This window comes from Aspergillus steynii (genome assembly GCF_002849105.1).
Source record: "Aspergillus steynii IBT 23096 chromosome Unknown P170scaffold_2, whole genome shotgun sequence".
In the NCBI taxonomy this organism is placed as follows: Eukaryota; Fungi; Ascomycota; class Eurotiomycetes; order Eurotiales; family Aspergillaceae; genus Aspergillus; species Aspergillus steynii.
The window spans coordinates 878,189-896,935 of NW_020194399.1; the positions used below are offsets into that span (position 1 = coordinate 878,189).

The 18,747-nt window shown below is 53.8% G+C and overlaps 6 protein-coding genes across 6 annotated transcripts; 2 read left to right on the forward strand and 4 right to left on the reverse strand.

Moving 5' to 3' along the window:
• Positions 1-28: 28 nt before the first annotated feature.
• Positions 29-4,278, reverse strand: P170DRAFT_443835 (proteasome regulatory particle lid subunit RPN3; the record flags this gene model as incomplete). The annotated part of the gene is made up of 4 exons (XM_024850588.1): positions 29-190; positions 298-1,484; positions 2,200-2,323; positions 2,392-4,278. The coding sequence occupies 4 exons, from the start codon at positions 4,276-4,278 to the stop codon at positions 29-31; spliced, it is 3,360 nt and encodes a 1,119-aa protein (XP_024706984.1).
• A 710-nt stretch (positions 4,279-4,988) lies between these two features.
• P170DRAFT_349899 (uncharacterized protein) lies at positions 4,989-5,834 on the forward strand (the record flags this gene model as incomplete). The annotated part of the gene is made up of 3 exons (XM_024843769.1): positions 4,989-5,053; positions 5,109-5,468; positions 5,525-5,834. The coding sequence occupies 3 exons, from the start codon at positions 4,989-4,991 to the stop codon at positions 5,832-5,834; spliced, it is 735 nt and encodes a 244-aa protein (XP_024706985.1).
• Positions 5,835-6,828: 994 nt separating this feature from the next.
• P170DRAFT_471611 (putative transcription initiation factor TFIID subunit 12) lies at positions 6,829-8,680 on the forward strand (the record flags this gene model as incomplete). The annotated part of the gene is made up of 2 exons (XM_024852859.1): positions 6,829-8,376; positions 8,426-8,680. The coding sequence occupies 2 exons, from the start codon at positions 6,829-6,831 to the stop codon at positions 8,678-8,680; spliced, it is 1,803 nt and encodes a 600-aa protein (XP_024706986.1).
• A 789-nt stretch (positions 8,681-9,469) lies between these two features.
• Positions 9,470-10,690, reverse strand: P170DRAFT_83011 (uncharacterized protein). Its single transcript, XM_024855404.1, has one exon. The coding sequence runs from the start codon at positions 10,569-10,571 to the stop codon at positions 9,957-9,959; it is 615 nt and encodes a 204-aa protein (XP_024706987.1). The 5' UTR covers positions 10,572-10,690; the 3' UTR covers positions 9,470-9,956.
• Positions 10,643-13,369, reverse strand: P170DRAFT_349084 (1-phosphatidylinositol-4-phosphate 5-kinase; the record flags this gene model as incomplete). Its single annotated transcript, XM_024843717.1, has 3 exons — positions 10,643-11,125; positions 11,189-12,149; positions 12,231-13,369. 3 exons carry the CDS (start codon positions 13,367-13,369, stop codon positions 10,643-10,645), a joined length of 2,583 nt encoding a protein of 860 aa, XP_024706988.1.
• A 2,638-nt stretch (positions 13,370-16,007) lies between these two features.
• P170DRAFT_461848 (histone H1/H5 family protein) lies at positions 16,008-17,312 on the reverse strand (the record flags this gene model as incomplete). Its single annotated transcript, XM_024852068.1, has 7 exons — positions 17,199-17,312; positions 17,078-17,103; positions 16,891-16,913; positions 16,639-16,769; positions 16,424-16,482; positions 16,186-16,365; positions 16,008-16,130 (listed from the first exon to the last, which is right to left on the reverse strand). Exons 1-7 carry the CDS (start codon positions 17,266-17,268, stop codon positions 16,008-16,010), a joined length of 612 nt encoding a protein of 203 aa, XP_024706989.1. The 5' UTR covers positions 17,269-17,312.
• Between the last annotated feature and the right edge of the window lie 1,435 nt (positions 17,313-18,747).

Sequence of the window (18,747 nt, forward strand, 5' to 3'; positions counted from 1 at the left end):
AATCGTCAGGCATTCTATGATGGCAGGTTTACTTCCGTCGGTTCATCGTCTTCTCGCACATCTGCATGAGACCGGCCTTCGCTTCGCTATCGGGGAATCCGCTGATGGCAGCAATGGCCTTGTCGGCATACTCCTGGGCCAAAGCACGGGTCTTTCCGACACCGTCGCTCTTGTAAACAAGTTCACGAGCCTACGATGATTCCACTGGTTAGCCTCGCATAATTTCAACGTATTCAAAACAAAAAAAAAAAAAAAAGAAAGAAAAAATAAGAAAAAAAAGATACTGGGTCAACCTACCCGTTGCACATCGCCCTCCCCGCTGAACTTGCGGCCAACCAACGAACCCAGCTCGGGGTTCTCCTTCCAGGCAAACAAAAGCGGTGCGGTTGCAAGTCCCAGCTCCAGGTCCGCTCCGGCAGGTTTGCCCAGCTCGGCATCGCTAATCGAGTAATCCAGCATATCGTCCACAAGTTGGAAGGCCAGCCCCAGGTTCCGTCCGTACGAGTAGGCGGATTCGACCACCTCGGGCGACCCATCACCAAGCAGGGCAGCGGCACGGCACGACTTGCTGATCAAGCTGGCGGTCTTCAAGTAGGTCTTCTGCAGGTAGTACGAGATGGTTTCGTCGGTGAAAACCGGGTGCTTCTCGTCGGCGGCCGTGTTCTTCAGTTGCATGAACTCTCCCTCCACGAGATTGGCGATAACGGTGGCCAGCAACTCCGTCACCTCCGGGTCTCTCAGCCGCGCCAGAGCGACGGAAGCCCGACCCAATAGAAAATCTCCGGCCAGCACCGCCATTTTGTTTCCGAACTGCAGGTTGGCGGAACTGGAGGACCGACGAGTGACCGCATTGTCAATGACGTCGTCGTGAAGGAGGGAGGCGGTATGGATCAATTCGGTGATTTCGGCCAGCCGTCGCTGAGTAGGCAGGATGTTCTCGTCGCCGGCAAAATCGTATTGACCTTCAAGAGAGGACGACGCGAGTGGATTGAGATCGGGATTTGTGTCGGCGAGCACGGTGGAGGAACTGATGGACTCGTTCACAGTGTGAGAAGGCGCCGAGTTCGCCCGGCCATTTCGAGGAGTCAACGCTGTCGCCTGGGACATCAGCAGCACCAGCATCGGGCGCATGTGTTTCCCTTCGCTCTTAGTGTAGTACTTTGCCACCTTATCCAGGGTGGGATGGCCAGATCCCAGCAATTGGCGAATGTTTTTGCTCAAGAACTTGAGCTCCTTTCCCACAATTCTCAACGGATCGACCGAGATGCCCGGCGGTGCCTTTGGTAGGCCCTTGAAGATCGTTTGCGCCGCGGAGACAGCGGCCCCAAACGGCGAGGCGGATTTCCGGCGTGTGGGATGATACTGGCGTGTCTGAAGATTGATTCGGTTCGAGAAGAGGTCATTGCGAAGGCATTGCCAGCAAACCAGTGTCGATGGCGGGATTCGTGCTGCCAGCACCAGCCCGGAGGCCGAAACGGCTCGAGCTTTCATATTCCGCCAATGGAAGAATTGGAGGGGATAGGGATAAATTAAGACGACATAAGAATGTGAGAGGATGGAATTATATTATACACAACAGGAACGGAGACGGAGCAACGGTGAAAGAAGGAAGAAAGTTTGGAGAGACCAGCGCGGATGGACGGCGGAAGTGAGAAGCCGCAAATTGTCGACGGCCAAAAGAATTTCGACCGGCGGAGTTGGACTCGGGCCGGAACGGGACAGCTCCAGCATCAACACATCCTTTTTATTGCTCTTGTTTTTAGTATTATTATGGTTCCTCTACACCGAATGATCATGCTGCATTATACAAGACATAACGAAATTGATGGTCCTCGTCTAGAAATTCGACGCAATTACAAGAAATCCAGGGTCATTCGCCCATCAAGACACACCCCGACAATCCGGATGGAAGCATCTACAAGACGACCCTGTCCTTCAGCATCCAAGGTAGAATGACCCAGTATCTGGTTTATATGGGGAAAAAAGACATGCAAGACCACGCCAGCAAGCTCAATCCTGCCTTCCCCCTCAAAGTACACCCGAACGACAATAAAAATAAAAGAAAAGAACCTGCAGATAACGCACACGTACACAGGGAAAGTCTCCACTGTAAACCCGTAACTTCAAGGGAGATGGCAGGATCCAGGATGCCGTATGATTATGGCGATCTTCACACCGATTAGATGGCGTCGAAATCACCCCCGGCATCCTCGTCATCCATATCTCCCTCCTGGATCTCCTTCGCCAACTCCCGCTCCCGCTCCCGGGCCTCCTGTGCGCTCTTCAACTCGAGACGGTGCTGGTTCATGGGAAACCTCATAGCCTGCGGAAGAAGTTAGTCGGTAAATGTTCGAGGGTTCAGTGAGGGCCAGTCAATGGCTAGGAACCTACCTTGACACTTTCGTCATGCAGAGCCAAGCAGGCTCTGATACGCTCGTGGAATACCTCGCCGGGCTCCCGAGTAGCGTAGATGTCTCCGACCTCCTTGCTCTTCATGAATCCTCGCTCGTGGTCCAGACTGGCCTCGATGACACCGTCTCGAATGGCTTTGGCGACAATGTACTCGGCCGACTCCTCACTGTCCAGTCCCAGTCGGAGACAGATGTCCCGTAGGGAGATGCGGGAATACGACAGAGACATCATGCGGATACCGGTCTTGATCACGTTCTGGCGCAGACGCAAGATGAGAGTGTAGGTGGCATCCTTCCGGAACGTGGCACTGTGAGTGTTGACGATGTTCAGGAAACCATCCAGGTCACCCACGCTGACGGCCTGCACGAGTAGGAAGTACGGGTGCATCGCGCGCTCGAGGGCGGCCTGGCGGAAAATTGCTCGATCGGGAATGTCTCCCATGAGAAGTTCGACCACCACAAGCAGCTTGTGAGAAGCTTGGTAGAAGCCACGCGCACTGTGGCTCGACGGCGACTTCCGGGTGGCACCGATCAAGTGCCCGTGAGCATCGGTGTACTGCAGCTGGATCGCACGGATGCGACCCAGATAGTACAGGTACCGGGCAATCTGGTTGTTCGACGCAGCGGCGGGGAAGCGGTTGTGGGAGATGAGCAAGTCTGCCTGCGAGATGTGGGATGTGGACAGGTAATTACGCAGCAGCAATGTCATCACCGTCGCTTGGGTGTCGACGTCCTTGCGCAGCACAGCCGTCCTCAGAGCTCCAAGCAGCGGCTGGCGGATTGAGGTGACCGTTGCGGCAGGAGACGGGGGCAGAGGGGCAATCTGCTCAAAGAAGAGAGAATAGTAAAAGTACACGCGGGCGGCCAGGGAGTCGAGAGTGCGGCGGTTGATGGTCCGCAGACGCTCGATCAGATTCGTCGAGAACTGGGCACCCTTCTGAATCTCCTTTCTATCGTAGAGATAGATCTGGACAAGTATAGATAGGTACGTATCAATCTCGGGCAAGATCTCCTTGGGGGTCGACTTGGTTTTCTCCGACTCGACTTCCATCTTGGAGCTGTTCGACGATCCATAAGCACCCGCTTGGTTGATGGCCTCGAGCAAGAAGGATGCGGTGGAGTTGGAGGAGGGATACGTCTCGACTATGATTTCGGCCAGCACATCCGAGCTGATGTGCTTGCGCATGGACGATATCGATCGCAGAACACGGAGGGTAAATCGAGGATCGAAATGGGCGACGGCACGCTCGAGGAGCGAGAAGTTGGTCTTGATGTCTGCAGTCATCCGAGATGAGACGTCATTAGCGCATTTCGGATCTTTGCATCTCATCGGGGATGCAGTCAGGGAGATGGGGGGGGAGAACCAACCTTGGATGGCCTTGGTTTTGGGGTCAACCTCGGGTTCGGGCTTCTGGGACTCATCGCCCTCGGCACCCTCCATCGCGACATCACCTTCCTGGTCCTGGCCTTTATCGCCGGATAGCCTCGAACCCTTGGTGGGGGGCACTACAACAGTCATCTTCTCGTCACCTTTCCGATCCTTGCTGGCGTTGAATGAGGATGTAGGCCCACCTGCCGTATCCTCTCCCATCTCCACGTCCTCAGAGCCATTCACGCCATTCTCCGTCGGATCGGAGCCGTTGGTTTGCGGCTGTTCTCGCTGTTCGCCCATCCCGGAGTTGGACGCGCTGTTGTTCGATGAAGCAGCTTTGGACGACTTGGCCTTGTTGGCAGCGGCGCGGGTAAGCGCGGGCTTGTCCTTGTTGGAGCTGGAGCTCTGCGAGGTAGAGCGACCCTTGTCACCGTTAGCAGACGAAGAGGTATCTGACTTGCTGTTCGATCTCAAAGAGCGCCTCTCGGCCGGCATATTTTCGTTGACGTGTGGATTGGGTGACTTTCTGGTGCTTTTCGAGTTCCTCAGCTGCGAGCTCAGCCTGAGCAACGAGGATCGCGGGTACCGGAAACAGAAGAAGGGGGAGAGAATTGGAAGACCAGGGCACTGGAAACAATCTCACAGGATCAAAGAATGCCAAGGGGGACCCAGGGAGAACCCGGATGAAAAATGAGATGATGGGGAAGATGGTTTGTGCAGGACAGTTGGGGGGAAGACAGGGTGATGAGGTGGTGATGTGATGTCAAGGTTGATGGTTGGTTTGGGAATGAGACGCAAGAGAACCAGCGCAGCGAGCAGCTTAGTCAGGGCGCGGCGAGTTAGGAAGAGCTTACCTCAGGTGAACGGGTCAGCTGCAGACTGGATGGAAAGGACGGAGAGCCTCGTCTTTGCGGGTCGACAGGGATTGAGAGACCGAGGGGAGGTGGTTCGCGAGTTGTACACCGTAGCGACGTTGCCTGGTCTGGTGCATGCGGTTGGCGTCGATAGTTGCTGCGTTGCCACCGCAGAGAGAGAGAGAGAAGAGAGTCGCCGACGCCGCGAGAAGGTCATGGATCCCTGGGGGGCCTGAGGCATGCAGGCAGCTGCCGGCTCTTGGCGTTGTTTATCGTCTGCCGATTGTTGCTGCTTCCCCCTCGTCCGATGCTCAGTCCGACTCCAGCAACCCAGTCATACCTCCCTTCGCCATGTCGCTTCTCGAAAGCCATCTTGAGCAGATCGCGCTCTCGTCCAATGCCATTTCAGAGCTCCCGTGCGTACTGTCGTCCATCTAGATTTACTGCACTCACCACGCTAACCCTCAGCAGCTTCCCCCCACCTCGCATCTTCACCAATGCTCTGCTAGGGTCCCATGATATCACGGCGCTCATTCGGGATACGGAGGCTCATGAGCGAGCTCTTTTTCAAACAGACCCCTCCGTGAAGCCCTCACAGCGACGAACCACGCGGCGCGGGACCACCTTGCCGTCGGATGCAGAGGGGGAGTCTATGGCCAGTCGCATCTACTCGGCCAGAAATAATAGAAATCAGTCGGCCGTTGCCAGGGTCTTGGGATCAGACATGATGGAGGAGATCAAACGATCAACCGGTACTTCCAGCCGGGGAGGTCGCAGCGAAGTCAATCTCGACGTACTACTTCGAGGCGCGGAGATCCTCTGCGGTGTCTAGTAAGTGGTTTCTGGCCTGAACTTCACCAGTTTCAAACTCTAATCATCACCTATAGTCCGGTTCCCGGTGCGAATGAAAAGATCACCAGCCTCCGCTACCGTCATGAATTGATAACAGACTCCATTCTTCAACTAGAAGAGCGTGTGGCCAAAAACGCGACCGAGTTGGAGCAAATGAGCCACTCATATGGAAACGAGTACGATGACTACGATACAGCTCCTGTCGCACAGCCGGAGACGGCGGAGGTAACGGACACCGATATTGAGCGCGAGATGGAAGAGATCAGAGAGTTGGAAAGGAGAAAAAGAGTCTTGGAGAATCGCGTCCATGGAATGGAACGTGACTTGGGAGAGTTGATGGGATAACGGCGATCACCGCGTCAGCCATGGGACTATGGCTGGGATAATTATCAGAAACCAGGTGATGTCGGCGAAGTAGCGCAAACGACAGCTCACTTCTGGTTTCAGTACTGAAACGCCACCACGATGCTCTGCGGCCAAGGTTTTATACGGCTAACACTCGACTGCAGTGTTAGTGGCCTCCATGGCTGAAACTAACCGCAAGGGAGCAAACATTTCGGCGAATTGAGTCAATGAAAAGCAGGCGGTAACCAGCTTCGCTCGCAACTCGCACATGTATACACCACTGTGCATGGCTCTAGGTGCAATGAGGATGGGCGCACATGCCCATCTGTACGACTGTCAGCTTCTCTCAGCTTACTGATGCTTGATTATTGAGAATAGCTCGGGTTTTCACTAGCAGGACTTTCAAGGATAGGGTAAATTCTGTTACTGCCCTTGCCAGTTTCCCTTTGATGCACATGCAAGTGTTCGGTTCAATGCAACTTGATTTTCATTTGAATAGACAATATGATGTTGTGGAAACCCCACAGAATTCACTATCAATTACGAGGACAATAAATTAGGAGACAATAGCAGTGCATTCACTTCGACCTCATAGACTCATAGAAATGTAGAGCACCTGAATGCCTGATGCCAAGGCTGCGGCTCCGCACCGCCTCCGCCAATGAATTCGGACGGACTTCATCTCGTCGTCCTTCAGCCTCCCGCCGTCGCTGCATCCACGCCTTCTCCTTCCCGTTGCCGGGGACCAGCTGTCTTCGATTCAGTGGTGCTTCATTCGTTTCATTCGGCCTCTTTGAAAGTCGGCACGCCTCAAGCTTCTCGGACAGCCGGACGCGACTCGCTCGTTCGCCCAGCCCCCTCCCATCGCGGCACGATTGGAAGGTACCTCGCTTTCCGGTTCATCTTCTATCAGCCGGACACCCGGCTGTCATTTCTGAAGCAAATTCCGTTGCTTGGACTATACTAAAAAGGAGGAACGAAAGAAAAAAAAAATATGGAAGGCTCTCAGGTTCCCGCGCCGGCGCCGCAGCCTATGGTTCCGCAACACTCAAACCTGATCCGCACCGACCAGGTCCAGAAGCTTCCCCATCTCAATGAGCAACAAAAGACTCAACACACTCAGCTGGTGCGCAACTTCTGGGAGGTTCTGAACAGCCGAGACCCAAAGAGTTCCGAATATCAGCACGCCCATACCCGACTTACTCAGATCTCGCAGAATCTAATGAAAGGCATGCGGGCCTTTCAACAGAGTCGTCAGATGCAACAGCAGCAGATTCAGCAGACAGCGGCCGCGCAGGGCCAGCCGGTCGCCCGCGCGCAGTCGGTCAACCCTCAGAACTTTGCCCAGCTTCTCCCCCAGATCCAGCAGAAGGTCAACAGTCTGCACTTCTTCCTCCCTCCGAACATCAGTCACGAGCAGGCGCAGACATGGCTTCCGGAAGCCAAATTACGATACGGGATCGCGCTGCAGAAACAGGAGATTGGACGGGCGCGTGCGAATGATCTCCGTCAGCAGTTTGCCCAGCGACAGGCGTCCGGAAGCCTGTCCCAGGATGATCTGCAGGATTTCAAGACTCGGCAGGTGGCGGCGGAGAAGCTGTACCGGGAGGGCGGAGACTTCTTGACCAAGTTCAAGGAGCAGCAGGAGAATTTCAAGGCGCAGACGCATAGGACGGGTGTACCAAATACTGCCGGTCCCACGCCCGGTCCTCCTGCTGCTGCACCAACTCCCGCGCCAACTGCAGGTCCCGGCGGACCGGCAAATCCGCAAAATACAATGCATCCTGGACAAGCGCCGACGCCTGCGCCTCACACCATCACCTCGGCGGTGAGCGCCGCGCGCAATCAGGCTGGACAGGTGGCAATGTCTCCATCAAACTCCCAACAAGGTCAGACGCCCACGGGTCAAGCCCCTGTTCCTGCACCTGCCGTCCAAGGCATCCCTCCTCAGCAACCGCCCCAGCAACCGCAGCCTGTGCAGGCCCAGCCTCAGCAGGCCACCCCCGGATCCCAGGTCACGTTCACCCAAGTGCCCAATTTGGATGGCTCTACACCCACACCTACAGCCACACAACCGGTCACCGTGCAAGGTCCCCCTCGCCCGTTGTCCCAGCAGGCTGCGATGGCCCAGGCTGCGCAGAGCTACTCCAACAATACCGGCAGTAGCACCCCTCCCAATACAAACGTGGGCCAGCAACAGCCCATGTCACAAGCTGCCAATAACTCGCACGCTCACCCTCAAGGCTACATCCCCAACCGCTCGACTGAAAACTCCGCGCGGAATATCAACATGGCTATCCCCAAGAACCTGAACGTTCCCCCTCCCGAGCCTGTCACCATGGCGCCATCTCGACCAACTCTCTCGGGAGGTCCCAGCCACGGTGCGATGGGTATGATGGGGCAGCCTGCGATCCAGAAGCACCCTGGTTATGTTCTCGAGGGTGAAGGTCAGCGCGTACTCAGCAAGAAGATGCTTGATATTCTGGTTCGTCAAGTGACTGGAGGGGGCGAAGGCGAGGGTCTTACCCCAGATGCCGAAGAGGTAGGCCATTTTCTCTCTCTTCCATTTACAACAGCTAATTCGCGCGCAGTTCATCATCCAAATGGCGGATGATTTTGTTGACGACGTCATCACCGCCGCCTGCCGTCTCGCCAAACTCCGTCCCTCGTCTACTCTGGAGATGCGCGACATCCAACTCGTCCTCGAGCGAAATTACAACATGCGCATCTCCGGATTCTCCACCGATGACCTCCGCACGGTGAAGAAGCCTCAACCCACTCAAGGCTGGACTCAGAAGATGTCAGCCATCCAAGCCGCCAAGGTCACCCAGGGCAAAGCGGAATAAGGCCCACCATGCGACTTGTCTTGATATCTTGGATTCTTCTTTTTACACAATCTTCCGTTTTCCAGTTTTGCGATTCCAGTTTTCTTTTCCGTGGGGTCATAATCATTCAATATACCAATCAGTGATGGGTTTACGATAGGGTGCAGGTCTTCTTTTCCACGGTCTCTTTCTTCTTTCTACGCTACTTATTCCCCCTCGAACCATCTACCTTGTTTTAACAACCCACCCTCTGATTTCCGCCCTCTAAATTGACAAGGGCAAAATGGCGTTGGTTGGCGTCCGTCCCGTCTCTGTTCTCTTTCTTCCTTGTCCTTGTCCTTGTTCTTTTTCTCATACTAAGTCTCTTTCTATTCTACGTATCTATCGTCGTTGGTCTTGTTGATCGGAATGCTGGTGAGGTCTGTCTGCATGTATTTTGGCGTTGCGTTGCCTTGCGATTTATTACATCCCATCCCATCATTACGTTTTCTATTGTATTCTCTTTTCCTTCCCTTCCCTTCCTTGTCTTGGCCTGTCTTGGCCTGTTGAGGTCGAGATCAAGATCAAGGTCGAGGCTGAGGTGGTTCCGTTTCGTTTCCGTTCCTGTTTCTATTCTTTCTGCCATGCTCGTTCATCGTTCATGAATGATAAGGTAAGGTACTGATAGTGATTTACAGACTGAAAGGAAGCAATGAATACTACTCTTATCTCTTATTTATTCCCTATTCCCTACCCTACCCACGAGCCAACTACATCAAGTCCAATCCAATCTTAAAACAACTAAACACTCCATTTAAAGATACAGACAAACAGAGATAGATAAGAACAAGAGCATATTGGTATCAATTCTCTAGAGACTTGCTTGTTTGCAGCGCTGTACTTCTTCTATCAATCAATCTTCTAAACAGAAATCAAGAATGAGGGAGGTTAAAAAAAGATGAACATGCGAAAAAAGAGAAAAAGCAGAGGGAAAAAAAAAATAAAAAACAATTAAAACATTGACATAATTAAGTCGCTCAAACCTGCTCACGACAAACGATGCTTTCGCTTCTCCCCATTCAAATTATACAACAGAGAATAGAAACAGTGATTCAAGTGATGGCAAACAATATCCGGGTTAGACGAGGTGGTGAGTAGGTCAAAAACGAAGAGGCAAGGAAATCGAATATAGAGAAAAAAAAATGAAAATGAAAGAAAACAGGATAGGAGATAAGAGGGAGTGTGGATGGAATGTGTCAGAAGGAAAGTATAACAAATCAGAGAAGAGAGTGCAGCGCGGTCGACAGATCGACCGCGGTTATAGTAGCAGAGACTGGAAAACAGATAAGGAAATGATGGACGAATGTGGTGTATGTAGTACAAGAAAAGGTAGAAAGAGCTGGGACAATCCACTGAGCCCGTGTGGTAAAGAGAGATATCTCGACAGACCAAGGGATGTAGATCCCTTGACATTGAGATGTCGAAAATGGCCCTGATCAGGGCACAGCGAAAGGGACAGACAGAAAAGGAAATATAAAGAGTCCCCGGAGGCCCTCCAAAAGATAGTACACAGGATCAAAGACTGCTTGCCGGGTTGTATAAAGGGTAACCAGAGAGAGAAAGGTGTTTCGTGGACAGTGTGACGCTTGACCAAGACGAATTCAAAACCAAAGCTGAGGGGGATATCAAGTGGACAGAGAGAGATGCCGAGATGGGCGGCAAGTGCGCCCTGGAGAGAAGAAAAAGACAAGAAACTCACATCAATCGTGGTAACATCAACACTATCACAAGAGTGGTTTCCGAAAGAAACACGGGGAAGAAGATGCATCGCGGAATTAGGAAGCCAAGAATCCGGGGCGCCAAAAAATGTGCCAGGTAAGCAAAGCATGACCAGGTACGGAGTGGGTATCATGAAAATCGACCAATTGACCATCGAGACCTGAGAGGATCACAAGATGGCTGGATTATTTGCTTTGGATGGAATAGACGGTTGTAGGGCTTGATTTAAGCCACCGCCTTTCCTTTTCCGCCGAATCCAAAAGCGTGATGGTGATGGTTATGGTGATGATTGGGCAGCGGCGGTAGATCCTTCTCTGGGACTGGCGACGGGCCCTGTCGGCTGTGCTGGCTTTGGCCTCCAACACTGCTGGCCTCGCCGGCCTCATCGACAATGGGTAGAGTCGACGCAGGCACGCTACCGCCGGGGTCTGCCGGGTCCCGCACAGTCGACAACGTTCGAGGGGTGGCTATTGACACATCTTTAGCCGCCTCTTTCTCAGCCGCCTGCATTGTCCTTTCAACGGAAGACGAACGCTGTTCAGAGACCCGGGACTCCCGGTGTCGCTCGGCTTCCTCCTTCGACATCGTGATACCCTTGATAAAATGGATGAAACGATCACCATACCCTTCCGGGGGAACTGGTGATATTTGAGTCCGATCATTGGAGAGTCCCTTGAAGAAATGTTCCATCTTCTTCACGGTTCCATACTAGAAGCGACGGAAGGTCAAGATTAGCAACGTAGGTCGATCCAAGTCAGCGGTAGAACTCACGTGTGTCAGACAGTCGATTATTCCGAGGTAGTAAATCTCTTCTCCGGCTTGCCCGTTCTCATGGGTTGCACGGAACCCGCCATCATCGGAATAGAACACATGGAATTTGCGTTCGTCAAGGATCTCCTCCGGCATCTTCGCGGTGGCCTTATCGAGAGGCACCGGACGTTCTCGTTTGAGGGACATCCGTAACTCGCGCGCCTTGCGCTCACTCTCCAGCTTGGAGGGTGTTCGCATCAGCATGTTGGGATTTGCCTCTTCTTCACGGTCACCTCCGGGTGAAAAGACTTGCAACGTCTTGTCACGGAGCTTCTCCTCGTTGCCTCGTTCGCCATCGTGGATTCCCACCAGAAGAGAGTAATCCATGATCTTGAGCTTCTTCAGCAATTCCACATCTCTCTCAAGCTGCGCAAGGAAGAACTCCCGTTTCGATGGGCCGCACTGAAGCTGTCGGTTTCTTCGAACCCAGTTCAAGTCCTTCAGAGTCGCCCTGGGATTCTTTTCGAGGTCCTCTTCGCGAAAGTCACGACCAATTGTAGATCCCTTCAGATCGAACGTTTGGTGGATATCCCGATGGGGCGGGAAGAGGTTGTTCATAACGACGAAGTGGATCTTCCGACCATACGCCATCTTCACGCGGTGGAGGCCGTAGAATTGGGAGATGAGCGTGTTAGGGTTCTTCTCAACATGCTTGTAGTATTCCGGAAGGATCTTGCGTAGCAGCTTGTGTTCCGAATGGTGAATCGTCTTGATGATGTACTTGTAATCCCGCGAGAAATAGAAAAAGCTTCCACTTTTACCGGGCGAGCCCAGTTCCGACAGAATATACTTGCTGGTCAGGGACATCAAGTAGTCGGCAGGATCGATGCGGAATTTGTTTCGGAGACTTCGGAAAACCCACGGCGCATAGTCTTTGAACTTGAAATCGTACTTGGCGGAGGGCGTCAACTCGTTACCAGTTCTGTTTCAGGAGCCACGATCAGCAAAAAGAAAAACAAAAACGGAGAGAGCAAATGGGAGGGTAGAAGGAACTGGCGCATACATGTCGAATGAGAATTTATGCTTGGCTTCGAAATCAGCCGGCGTTAGTTCGCGATCCATCTTCGCGTTGATCCTCGACACGGTAAACCGAATTCCCGTAAGCATGTTGTAGGCCGTAACCCAATTCACATGGTTCTGGTCCACCTTGGTTCCGACAATAACGCGCTCGTCGTCGTCGTCGTCCCGGCGCTTTCGCCTCGAGGCCCTCCTGTGCTTGATGGCCTCGGCCCATCGAGCCGCGTCGTCATCCGGACTCATCTCGTCGGGAAACGTGTCGGAGCGATTTGTTCGGCTGGCCCGGCGGCCAAGGTTGAAGGACGGACGGCGGGCACCCGTCGTGGGCGATAGGCGGCCACTGCTGTAAGCAGTATCCTCGGAGTGGTCTCGACTACTGCGCCGTCCGCTGGTCGTTCTGGGAACCTGAAGGGTATGTCGCTGTCGAATGCCGGGGTTGCTCGGATCCTGCTGAGAAGGGCCGTCCACGCTCGACGGCACGGGCGGAGAAGAGTAGCGATGGGGTCCTTTTGGCGGAGGGGATAACCGTCCGGCGTCCGCCGAGAGGTGGCCGGCGTCTTCGGGCTGCGAGGATGACAAGCGCGTTCCGGTCACATTGCCTGTCGAGTCCGAAAATGCCAGTTCATCAACGGAGGGGCGGGAATAGTCACCGTTCACCATGGGCTTTCCACCGAGCGAACGGGGGCCCGGCGACGTGCCGTTGGGCTGCTGGCCGGACATTGAAGTCATCGAACCAGCACCCGCGCCGACATCCGAGGATCTCGGAGTGTATTCCCTGTCCAGCGTCATCGAAGGCCTCCCCGTGTCTCGAGGGTCTCGGGCGGATCCATTTCCTAGCGAGTGCATGCTTCCGTCTTTCGAATGCGGGAGGTCCCGGTTGTAAGAGCTGGCACTCGATCGGGGTCCTCCGTTCAGAGAGTAGGCACTGCCATTGGCAAGATGATGACGGTCGTTCGGGGGACCGTCGCTGTGGTTGGCGTCCCCATTGGGCCAGTTGGTCCACAGGAAGGTGTTGCCGACAGAGGTCTTATCGTGCGGTTTTCCCTGGGGCGAGTCGAAGGGTCGAGGATGGGTAGCGGTAGCGGTGGCTGACTGGTAAGGGCCGTCACTAGAGAAGGACGGCATGATCGGCTTGGCTTGAACTCCCGGCGGGGAGAGTTCCGAGGGCGAAGAAGAGCAGGACAGGATATAGGAGATCAGGAGGGGATCTAAACCGCGATCGGCTTACGAGTCCGAGGCAACGGCCAGCCTGCCAGAGACTTGAGTCGATTCTCTCTTGGGGGTCGAGCGACGAAAGGAGTCGGAACGGAAGGGGGTTCGATGGGAAGGACAGCGGTGGGCGGCCAATGGCGGACGTTCCAGTGCGAGAACAAAGTTCCTGGGTCGGGCGGAAGTGGCCAGCCGGAGAGGCAGGGGGATTTAGCGACCGATAGGCATGGTCCTGTAAAGAGAGAGACGAGAAAGTTGGCAGTCAATCCGGCACCGTCGACGTGTCGGTGTTTGGAGGCCGGTGAGATGGATGAATTGGGTCCAGGCGTGTGCCGAGTCGACGGAGAAAAAAGAAAAGGGGGGTCGAGATAGATCGGATGAAGCGATGCAGGCGATACGCTGGCGGGAGTTGGTCGAAGAAAGAGGGAACTGACCAGGAAGACCGGAGGGGAGGGGGAAGGAGGGAAGAGGGGAAGAGATGGTGGAATGGATGGGATGGGATGGGATGAGAGAAAGTTGGAAAAGATCCGGACGAGCAGGCGGAAGTGATTGGGGCTGCTGGTATTCGTAATTCCACCGGGCCCCCAGAAAGTCAAAGGAGCGTGCGGCGACTGCTGGTAATCCGCCCGTATAAGGAGTGCAGGCTGGTAATGAAGGTATTCCCGGGGGGCGATGGTGAGAGACGGAGAGAGAGAGAGGGGGGGAGGAAAGAGAGAAAGCGCACTTCTGGCAAAGGCCCCGGGAGGTCAGGATGAACTAACCTCGTCGATGATGGCAGCGAGGCTGGTGGGCGTCCAAAGAAGGGGAAAGGGACCCAGTCGGTGGAGATTGTAATTACTAGGCACAGTAGCCAGGTATGGCATACTCTACATGCTGGTCTACTGGTATAGAGTATATGCCAGTCCATCTTCGTTCTCCATTATGTCTCGAATACTCAGGATACTCCGAGAGTCCCAACGCAGCCCATCCTACTGAGCCATCGTCTTCTCCTGATATCAAGAAAGGATTCCCAGCGGAAACATCGAGTGGGTACGGCAGCCAAGTATCCGTAGTATGATTAGGCCGCAAATTTCCTTCATTTCGCCGCTGACCTTCCTCCAGCGAGGTAAGGTACATGTACATGTTCGTAGACTGCTCTTCCTACGGAGTACCCATATCCCCATTATCAACAAACCGATTCCAAAATAGAGAACGCAGTCCCTCTCCGAAGCCGATCTTCTCTGCAGAAACCACAGAATGCATAACGTTTTATGTCCGTCGGCATATTTCCAGGGCGGGCCGGAGGTTCCCCAACACGGTCTAGCGGGACGCAATCCAGGCACGGAAACCGTACGGCCCTTACGCAGTACTTCAGATGGAATCCCCCGTGCGATCGAGATAAGGAGACGATGTGTTTAGAGGCACTCTGACTCAGTGATACCACAGGTTAGTTAATTGGTTAGCTAGTTTCCTAGGTAGTTAATATATTAACTGACAATTCCCCAGTCCACTCCCCAGTTACCGGATGTTCGTTCTAATGCACCCTCCGGACAGACTCGACACGTACACAACGTCACCCGAGTAATTCGCCTCCGCCCTGACGCAATGAGCCCTACTAAGTAGGAGCCCTCCCCTCCTCCCCCCTGCTCCGGCAAAGCCAGTCGGTGTGGCGGCGGGTGTCAGACTCTCGAGCTAATTCCAGACTCCTCGTGTCTGTAGATGTCTTCCTACCTATCGCAGCTGCAGCTTTTACGGTGGTGACTGGCTACCTACCTACATAAAGGCACAAGTGGGTACGGTAAGATTGGCGGGTAATAACGAATAGTGCTCTTTCTCTGCTATTTTTGGAATGGATCCTGTATTCTCCATGTACTAGGTGCTGAGTAAATAATGAATACGCAGTACGATTGATTTCATGCTAATAAATAAGAATAATCCTCGGAGTTACGCTCCCGCCCTGTCCCGTGGATCGGGCCGTATACACTATACAGCTATACAGCTATCGAGGTATACACCTCACAAATACCCATTCCAACCCGCCGTGCATCCTCGTGGACAGGGATCCTGGGAATTCGCAACGCTCATACCGAGTAGTGGGTGGGCTGCGTATGATCAACATTCTCCCTTCTCCGTTTGCCGCTCGGCGTCATGCATTGCTATCCACCGGGGATGATCAGCATCCCCTCTCTACTCCGTACGATGGCAAGGAACACATGAAAAATGGTCAAGTAATTTCATTCGACGTTGCAACCCTCGTCCGAAGACCGGGACTTCAAACCGACCAAGCAGTTAAAAAACAAGATAAGATATTTCCCGTTGCAAGATCCACCACTAGACGCCTTTCCTGCCGATAAAACGAAAGAACAACCAACGTATCCCAGAAACACAGTCCTCGCAAGAACAAGTAGCGATAGACAAGAGGAAAATAAAAAAAAAATTACAACCGAAGAGAGAAGGGATAAACCCAAAAGATATCACCCAAAGCACGTCACGAAAACCAAATCAAGCGGAAAGCAAAACGAAAAAGGAAAAACATCACGCAATCGCTCAGAATTTCAACGGAGAATTCTCAGCTTCAGGTGGCTTTCTTCTTGGGAGCCGCTTTTTTGGCCTTCTCAGCAGGTTTGGCCGTCGTCTTGGTTACCCGGCCCGACTTGGTCGTGCCGATGACCTTGGGCTGGTCGACAACGGCGGGCGCCTGCTTTGCGGTCAGTACGTCTCGCGTCGAGAACCCGGGGAAATCAATCACTTACAGTAGTCGAGGCCTTGCGAGGCTTGGCAGTGTTGGCCTTGGGGCGGCCGACAGGCTTCTTCGCGGTGGTGCCGCTGGTGGCGGTCTTCTTGGTGGTCTTGGGCTTTTCGGCCTTCTCAGACTTCTCGGTCTTCTTCGCGGCGGCCTTCTTGGGACCGGGCTTGGCAGCAGTGGTGGTTTTCTGGTCGGGGTCAGCGAGAATTCAAGGGTTTGATCAGACATCAAAGATAAGAGCTTACCTTGGGAGCAGGCTTAGGAGCAGCCTCCTTCTTGGCGAGCTTCACGGGGCCGGAAGGACCTGAGAACAAGACGCGTCAGTGGGACCCCCAGCTAACCAACAAAAAATGACAGTGCGATAAAAAGCCTCGTGAACACGCGCAGGCACAGTGGCAACGAGACACCAGGAACAGCAATGCAAAGGAATGGAAGGACGCGCGACGACGGAGAAACTTACCCTTGGGCTGGGTGAAGTCACCCTTCTCAACGCCGGTCTTGATGGCCTTGTTGAACTGGCTGTCGAAGGCAGCCGGGGTGGCCGACGAGAGCTTGTTGTTGGCCTGCACGTATTTCTTGATGGACTGGCGGCTGTGACGAGCGTTAGTCTCCAGTCGTGACTTGGACATCGTCCGGGAGGGGAAGCAGGCGACTGCCACGTCGGCAACCCTCACCCGGGTCCGATGATGGAGGAAAATTAAATTCAGCTTACCTGCTACCGTTGCGCTCTTTCAGCTGGAGGGAAAGAGAGAGTCAGCGATCACAGTAATTACAAAATCAAGCGAGTCCGACGCGGCGTTGGGGGGATTGACGACGCGGAGGCGTGTCCCGGTCGCAGACGGTTGACGCCCGCGCCCGTCATCCCCAAGGCCAGCTCGGCGATGGCGTGATCAACTCACGTTCAGGATAGCATCCTTGATCATATCTATATTACACGAATCAGCAGTCGTTCGCGACGAGGACAGTACCCGAATCACCCCTACGCGATGTGGTGGGGGTGGAAGATCAGGGGAAACATACCACGGTAGGAGGCGTGACCAGAGCCGGCAGCCTTCTTGGTCGCGGCAGTAGTGGCTTTCTTGGGAGGCATATTGAGGGGTTAGAGGGGTGATGGGTGAGAATAAAGCAAGTGGACGATAGTCAAGCGACACAGGAAGATGAAGATAGTCGAGAATCGAGCGAAAGTCGAGTGGATGGTGGGTGGGAATCGAAGAAGAGAAAAGCAGACGACGACGGAAGGGGTGGAAGGCCGCGGGGCATGCGCGCTTTATAGGGCCGCGGGTGTTGACACAGGATCACTCGCTCTCTCTCACAACACGTCAAGGCCCGTCTCCTCTTTTTTTTTCCTTCTTTTTTTCCCTCTGCCTTTTGTTTTTCTTCTGCGCTGTGCTCGCCCGTCGTCTATCAGACTTTCGTGTGGTTTGCTCTTGGCCGTGGGTTTTCTCGGTTGAGGTCGAGCGTCTCTTCTCTTCTCGTAATGCCGTAGAAAAGGATTTCCCTCATGATTCTTCAACGCGTGCTGCTTTCCTTCCCCCATCCATCTCTCTCGTCTGGGTCCTCCCCTTTCTAGTGCAGTAAATTCAATAAGATGCTGGTCTATGCGCATTCCAAACATTTCCCTTCGTACAATAATTTTTTTTTCTTTTTTTTTTCCCACTCTGATTTTCGCTCCTTTCTTCCTATCCCAAATGATCGCGTTGTCGTGACTATCGCATGCCCAATCCCTCCACACGCGTTTCCCAAAATCCCCATTCTAGTCCCTTCAACCTCTAAAAAAAATCCCTGAATAAATCATTCGAGTCCTCCATCTACAATACCCGCTGGTGGGTGGTTTTCTCCCTGCCATTCTGGAGCTACGGATCCCCACGCATGGCTGGGGAGAGAGCGAGAGAGAGCTGTCTCTGCACGGGACTGCCGTTCAATCAAGCTCATGACCTCCTCACGGCTTGCGCAGCAGCTGGAGGACATGGAGAAGCTGGATGCCACCCCCTGAACGGTCCCTTGCATCGACCGTCGAGCCATGATCCCTCGTGAGCTGTACATTTGTAATGGACGAGCTCTGTCTTTGTACGTTTGTAGCATGTCAGCCCCGACCCAGACCCAGACTTACGCTCCCCCCGTTCCGGACGAGGGTTTCACCAGACCTCGTGCCCAAACCCAAGGTCACGGGGTGGCATGATGTATCCATTGCCTTTCGTCGTTGCTTTGAACGGCCTAGTCTGAACCCTGATGGCAGCTTGCTCGTCTGTGTCATTGGTTTGATCGCCCGGTGTTATAGATCACGATCCATGGGTGGCCTGGGCGGTGGCCCGTAGGAATTGATGCGTTGCTACTGTACGTCCGCGCTTGGGACTGGGTTCATCCTGCTGGTCTGTCTTGGGTGACGACAGTAGAATAGAAGCAATAGAGCTAGTCTCAGAGCGTTATAGATGTGGGAACTGGGAAAATCAAACAAGAAGTGTCGGATGGGTCCTGCGTGATCTACTTCTCGCCCTCGTCCGGCACATCCGCGTCTTGGCTCCGGGTCCCGATCTTGATGGAGATTCACCACCCCTCGGGTTGCGGGCTT